A 7,364-nucleotide genomic window follows, 5' to 3' on the forward strand; every position below is an offset into this window, starting at 1 on the left:
TTTTTGAGACGGAGTTTCACTCTTGTTACCCAGGCTGGAGTGCAATGGCGCGATCTCGGCTCACCGCAACCTCCACCTCCTGGGTTCAGGCAATTCTCCTGCCTCAGCCTCCCGAGCAGCTGGGACTACAGGCACGGGCCACCATGCCCAGCTAATTTTTTGTATTTTTAGTAGAGACGGGCTTTCACCATGTTGCCTAGGATGGTCTCGATCTCTTGACCTCGTGATCCACCCGCCTCGGCCTCCCAAAGTGCTGGGATTACAGGCGTGAGCCACCGCGCCCGGCCAAATTAATTTCTTTATGCCAGAAAAAAATCACTATTAAAAAGCACAAGATACAGAACCTCCGCAAGGCCAAAAAAAAAATTAAAAAAAGCACAAAGAAGGCAGGACAAACAGAACAGACACAAATTCTCAATTATGATACACTCCTATCATTTAATAAGTGGTCTAGGGGGCAGGGTGAAAAGCAAAAAAAAAAAAATTAAAAAAAAAAAATAAGTGGTCTAATTACCAACATATATTTTCCAGTGTATCCACAAAATTACTTATGATTGACATATTGTCACCAAAATAAGAGGAGGGCATGAAGCTCAAACTTTGCTTATTTGCAATGAAAATATGAGTAAATATACAGATATTAAATACAACCACAGGTCCACCTAATAGTTCTTTGAGCTAAGAAAAATACCAGTTTCCTGGCCGGGCACGGTGGCTCACACCTGTAATCCCAGCACTATGGGAGGCCGAGTTGGGTGGATCACCTGAGGTCAGCCTGGCCAACATGGTGAAACCCCGTCTCTACCAAAAAACACAAAAATTAGCTGGACATGGTGGCATGTGTCTGTAATTCCAGCTCTTCAAGAGGCTGAGGCAGGAGAATTGCTTGAACCTGGGAGGCGGAGATCGCATCACTGCACTCCAGCCTGGGGCAACAATAGAGAGACTCCATTTCAAAAAAGGAAAAAAAGAGAAAAATACCAGTTTCCTAAGAAATCAAGCAAGAATCTACATATTTACAGCTTTGCTGCTTCTGGCCAAGACCCTTGAAAAGTAGGCCACCAGTGCATAAGCAGCCTACTCACAGCATATAACCCAAACAATCCTTATTATTATTATTTTTTTTCAGAATAAAACATTCCTTGCCAAGGTGAAAAAAAGAATCAAAATATATATTTAAAAAGCAAAACAAAGCACACATTACACAAATGTAAGCACTTTGATGATGGCCAATATATACTCCCAGACCGTGAAAATTCTTAGAATCTCTCAAGATCTGTTCATTCTGCCTTTAACAAAACAATAGCTCTTATTCTATGTCTCACGTGGTCTTATAAAGGTTGACATTAGTTCCCCATATGTAGCAAAAATATCTCAAACTACTACAAGGATGAAGTGCTATTTCTTATCAGACGCATCATATATGCAAAAGAAGAAATCTTGTCTAATCACCTTTTAAAATATTAAATATCAGAAGCTATCTAGCCACAATACTAAGTGCTGCGAAGGAAGCAGAGAACAATCACTAAAAAAAGAGCCATTTAATTGCTACTGGTCCCATGCAGATTTCAGCCTAAAGGAATCCTGGCCAGGAACATGGCTCATGCCTGTAATCCCAGCACTCAGGAGTTCAAGACCAGCCTGGCAAGGGCAACATGGCAAAACCCCATCTCTACCAAAAACACAAAAAAATTAGCTGGGCGTGGTAGCAAGTGCCTGTAGTTACAGCTACTGGGGAGGCTGAGTGGGAAGGACTGCTTGAGCCTGGGAGGCCAAGGTTGCAGTGAGCTGAGATGATGCCACTGCACTCCAGCCTGGGTAACAGAGTGAGACTTCATTTCAAAAGAAAGAAAAAAAAACACTGATGGTGTGGGGAGATAGTAAACCAAATTAGGACTTAATTGTTCTTTAGGCACAAAGGGAAACCAGTGTGAAAAATGCTTGAAACATAGGGTATTTTAAAGAACAAAATTCTAAAGTGAGCATGTACAGTGTTATATTCTAGATACGCTTCTACTTCCTGGATATGACATTTCATTATTCTCAATAATCATTCCAAACAAAAATGGTTTTTTGTTCTGAAATAGACTAAGAAAATAATCATCTTCACACCTTCAGTATTATGATTCCTTAGGACAGCTTCACCTGTTTTTTCTTTAGTAAATTATTTATTTCTAAGGGGAGCTATATTAGAAACTACTACCCCAACTATCTAATGGAAGTGATAATTCTTCTGCAATAACGAATTTACAAACAGGCCAAATTACACAGAAGCAAACTACTCATATATGCTATACCATTTTCTCTGGTCTTAACAAAAACTTCAAGTACCTTACTCATTAGGTCAATAAAGCACAAACTCAAAACCTATACCACATCACACTGAAATATATGTACCTTTTTAATTTTTTTTTTTTAAATAAAGACAGGGTTTCGCCATGTTGGACAGGTGGGTTTCGAACTCCTGATCTCAAGTGATCCACCTGCCTCGGCCTCCCAAAGTGCTGGGATTACAGGCATAAGCCACCACGCCTGGCCTGAAATATATGTATCACCTTTTACTATCACCTTGTTAATCCAGTTACATGCTACACAGGTAACCCAAACATAAGCTTAAAAATCTGCACCCTGAGAAATCATGTCAGGCAAGGAAGACAGTAACACAGGATTGACTTTTTCCTTTATTCCCCTGGGGGTGAGTTAACACATAATTTCAAATGCTAATCTTCCAAGTTATGCAATTTAGAGAATGAAACCAATTCCTTTTTAAATTTTCTGGTTAACATATGCATTTGGTTTATAACCTGTAAAGATACTGGTAACGGTATCTAGAAGCAATATTTTCTAACACTTAAGTGAATAATGTAAGGATACATGTGAAGCCAAGGTCACTTGTTTAGCCAATATGATATACAGCTTCTAGTATGCAGTTAAATGATGCAATGCATATAAAGAAAATGCCATACACATACTAAGTGATCAATAAACGTTATAATTATGCCAAAAAAATCCCATACAGGTATTCAAAAACAAAATAAATATATCTTTCGTTAACCTGAGTGATTTAAAAGTTAAAAGAATATTAATATTACTGGGTTTTTTTTTTTGAGACGGAGTTTTGCTTTGTTGCCCAGGCTAGAGTGCAGTGGCGCCATCTCAGTTCACTGCAGCCTCTGCCTCCTTGGGTTCCAGCAATTCTCCTGCCTCAGCCTCCTAAGTAGCTGGGACACCACGCCCAGGCTAATTTTTGTATTTTTAGTAGAGACGAGGTTTCACCGTGTTGGTCAGGCTGGTATCAAACTCCTGACCTCATGATCCACCCACCTAGGCCTCTCAAAGTGCTGGGATTACAGGTGTGAGCCACTGCACCCAGCCTATTTATTTTTCATTATCCAGGAAAGTTCATGGTTGAAATACTTTCTTTCCCACACACAAAACTTGATGTTCCTTACTACAAACAATAAAATTATTTTTACATACGAAAAACTGGGAAATGTTATGTTAGGCTTCTACATCATAGTAACTGACCAGATTTTCAGCCTGATTCCATTTTACAATTAACTGTCTCACAACGTACCACATTGTTCTAATAATCAACTTACTGGGGGGAAAAAGGGGGTATTCTTCTATTTCTCAGCCTAATGTGTTGAGACTTTAGCTGGACTGCAGTGGTGTGCCACTATGCCCAGCTAATCTTTTATTTTTTATTTTTGGTAGAGATGAGGTCTTGATACAGTGCACAAGTTGGTTTCAAACTCCTGGCCTCCAGCGAGCCTCCTGCCTCGGTCTCCCAAAGTGCTGAGATTTCAGGTGTGAGCCACCGTGCCTGGCCCTATTTTATAAACTTCTCATAATACTCTTTATAATCTTTTCTAATATGCCTTTGAAGGAGGTGGTACGCATACCTGATAATTAGTAGGTTCAAATCTAAGTAATCAAATCACTATCATGACAAAAGAAAATAATCACCACCAGAAGAGTCAAAATTTGAGTTGGTCATACACTGTTCACCAAACGGAAATTCTAAGACAAGCAGAGAAAATCTATGCGTGAGGAAGATGGCCAAGTGTTCTAATTACTGCACCTGTTTAAGATGCATTAGTTTAATTCAGCAAATGTAAATTCAAAGTCTCTCTATATTACTTTTCATTTAAGCCTTCACATCAACTAAAGACTCGAACAACTATGACAAGATTTATTAAGTTATCATAAATAATTCTTAAAAAAAAATGTTAACAGATGAGACTACCAGATAAAGTACTTAGACAATGCCCGATGGGTGCAGGAGAAAGAACACTGTATCTTTCTCTGTTAAGTCAGTCCACTTAACAGTTCATAGCACATGGTTGGTATATCCATGGAAAAGTTACTCAGGAGCTCAGTAAGTTCAATTTCCTCACCTGTAAAGTTAAGACCAAATTACCTTACATTTAAATAGGAATTTGTACTTTTCAGAGGGTTCTGGCTTTGTTGCCTCTCAGGTGAGTTTTACAGGAACCCCGATGGGCGGGCAGGGAAGGTGTCAGCGCCCTGTTCTATAGTTGAGGATTTCTTAACAGTTAAGAGATCACATGAAACATTGTAACAACTGCCAAAGTATCAACATGACTTTAAGGTATGAGCATGAATCCCCACACGCCTAGTCCTTCTGGGAGGCTATACTTTAAAGTATGACAATCACAATCGCTGAGTGATTAAATAAGTCAATTCCTGGAATAAAAGGTTTTTAAAAGAATAAACATAAAAGGAAGCAAATGAAAGCAGACCTGCTTTCTAAAAGCATAGTAAGAACTTTTTTTAAGTACATGCATATACAGTCATAGAAAAATCTCTGCTAGTATTCACCATCATATTAATAGTGGTTCGCTCCGGGTGCCGGGAATACGGTTGATTTTATCTTCTTTTTTGTTTATCTGCGTTTTCTAAAACAAACATGAACTAGTTGATATTCTAAACAAAAATAAGCCAAGGCAATTACACACTGGCAGGTTGCATGCACAGACGTTTGAAAGCTCTAACAGTAACAACAGTGACAACTCCCAGGAACCCACCGGCATTTCAAGAACACAAGCAGGAAGCCCGGAAATCCGTAAAAACAGGTGCTAAGGGCCCCCGGCGCAACCTGACAGCTGCGACCGCCTCTTTTCAACATGAATTCCGGGAGAGCTGGGAGAAGAGACTGGTAGCTCTAGCTTAGTTTGACAAAATCTTAATCAGAATTTCCCTCTGGCACCTCCCAGATCTCGAAGAGGAAGTGGGAGGAAAGGGCTTAGGGGGCGGCAGGCATTCGCCATGCATGAATAGGGGGATGGGAAGGACGGAAGCCTCCAACTCGGGCTGAAACCGTCCCTCCGCCCCCATCCCGGACTAAGCGCCGGCGAGGATCGACAGGCTTGGAAGCAGGCCGCCCAGTAAAGGGGCTTTCAGACGGGGCCCAAGGGTGCCCTCCCAACCCGGCGGGCCCCGGCCCCCATCTTACAGGGTTTCTTGGCATCTTTGATCTTCATGGCTTCGGCCCGAGGGGCAAGGGACGGCCTTGGGTCGGAAGCACTGAGAGCAGAGGCGGCAACTGCGGCGGTGGCTGGGCCGCGCGGCGAGGCCCGGCCGGTTCCTCCCCTCAGGCCGGGCGGGGCGGGGCGGGCCTAGGGCGGGGCGGCGGCGCCTGAGGCGATGCCCGGCCCAGGGGGCGGCCTCCCACCCCCGCGAGGGGCGGCCGGGACCCAGCGAGCCGGGGAAGGCCGCCGGCTTCGCCGCTCCGGGGCCTCCCCGCAGCCGCTCCAAACAAAAGGCCCCGGTCCCGGGAGCCGCCACCGCCGCCGCCGCCGCCGCCGCCGCCGCCGCCGCCGCCGCCGCCGCCGCCGCCGCCGTACTGAGAAATAGCCCGCCCAGGCCGAACGCCCACGTGACACGAGCCCCCCCTCGCTCCGCTTCCGCCCGGCTGCTGGGGATTGTAGTTCTCCAAGTCTTGAGGCCCCGCTCTCTGGATGTAGTTGTGAATGTGGACTACAAAGCCCAGGATGCATCGCGGCCTCTCCTCCGGGGCCCCTCCGCTTCCGGAGATCGCCTCAGAGTGGTCCCAGCAAGAAGAGGGCTGGGTCTTAGTCACGCCAGCGAGAAGGCGACCAATGGTGGCTGAGATGGGCGGGCTGGGGAAGTAGGGCTCAGACCTTGTCAGGTCGCGGAAAGAGAAGACAGAATGATCTCCTCGCGGGGGCTCACTTAGCTGTTTGGCCGTTCTCGGACTTCCCTTTGAGCCAGGAAAGCTGGTGGTCAGGCCATGGAAAGCGCTAGATTCAGGGCTCTAGAGCCATGCTTTAGATAGACCCTTGAGTACATTGGTGAATTAAAGTCATTCACAAAGGAATTCTCTTGCTTAATTAGAGACATTTTGAATATGAGGGTCGGAATGATGACAATAGCAGGAAGAGAGGTAACGTCAATTGAATGCTTTATGTCTATGGGACTCTGCTAAGCACCTTTTGTGATTTACTTCAATTCAGGGGCCTTGTGAACCACGTGCAATTATTCATTTTATTGTCCTTCATTTTGAAGATGGGGCAGGATCCAAGGAGTTAAATCTCTTGCTGAGCATTCCTTTTGCCACCCATTCATATTCCCCTCAATCCATGTTCCCCTCGGGGCCCTCCAGCCCAGCTCCCTGGTTCTAAAGTGAAAACTGACTCCCAGAGAAGAATATTTAGATGCTCCAGTTCTCACAGTAAAGCCAAGACACCCTTTTCCCGTGCCTCATAGAATATTAGTTCTCCAGCTGGAACGGGGGAAGATGGCATTAGGTATCTTCTTTCGGCCTTCACTTTTGTTGCCCAGTTAAATGGCCAGGAATTCAGTGGTTTTTACAACAGATGGAATAGGGGTTGGCAATGGAGGACTGGGCATTCCAGTCAAAGAAGCCCATTAGCCAAAGAGCCTTTCTGTCCCTTCTTGCAGATGATAAGCCAAGTGATGTGAAGGACAGGAGAAGACACAAACTACCATTTATTGAGTACATGCTAAGAGCTGACACTTTGCAAAGTGCTTTACTTTACAATTTAAATTTAATCCTCCCAACTACTTTTTGAAATAACCTGATTAAAAACTAAAAAAACTTGCTGGGTGCAGTAGTGTATGTTTGCAGTCCCAGCTACTTGGGAAACTAAGCGGGGAGACCCAGGAGTTTGAGGCTGTATGTGATAGAGTTTGTGAATAGCAACTGTGTCAGAGGCGTTTGAACCACAGGGATTCCATCTTGAATAGGGACTGGGTAAAATAAGGCTGAGACCTACTGGGCTGCATTCTCAGGAAGTTAAGGCATTCTTAGTCACAGGATGAGATAGGAGGTTGGCACAAGACACAGGTCACAAAGA

At 44.3% G+C, this 7,364-nt stretch overlaps 1 protein-coding gene across 2 annotated transcripts in view; it reads right to left on the reverse strand.

The window, feature by feature from the left end:
* Window positions 1–5,824, reverse strand: part of PANK3 (pantothenate kinase 3) — a 22,267-nt gene extending 16,443 nt beyond the window's left edge. Inside the window, exons 1-2 of one of the 2 annotated variants that reach the window (XM_017534460.2) lie at window positions 5,480–5,819; window positions 4,846–4,922 (exon numbers count right to left, since the gene is read on the reverse strand). Coding sequence is in view for 1 of the 2 variants with exons in the window: in XM_017534458.2 (XP_017389947.1) it covers window positions 5,480–5,507 (28 nt within the window). In the remaining variant the exon portion in view is untranslated. Of the gene's footprint in view, window positions 1–4,845; window positions 4,923–5,479 lie in introns of both variants that reach the window. The other variant, XM_017534458.2, reaches the window with a different exon arrangement.
* Window positions 5,825–7,364: the final 1,540 nt, after the last annotated feature.

This window comes from Cebus imitator, unplaced genomic scaffold (genome assembly GCF_001604975.1).
Source record: "Cebus imitator isolate Cc_AM_T3 unplaced genomic scaffold, Cebus_imitator-1.0 Scaffold86, whole genome shotgun sequence".
Taxonomy (NCBI): Eukaryota; Metazoa; Chordata; class Mammalia; order Primates; family Cebidae; genus Cebus; species Cebus imitator.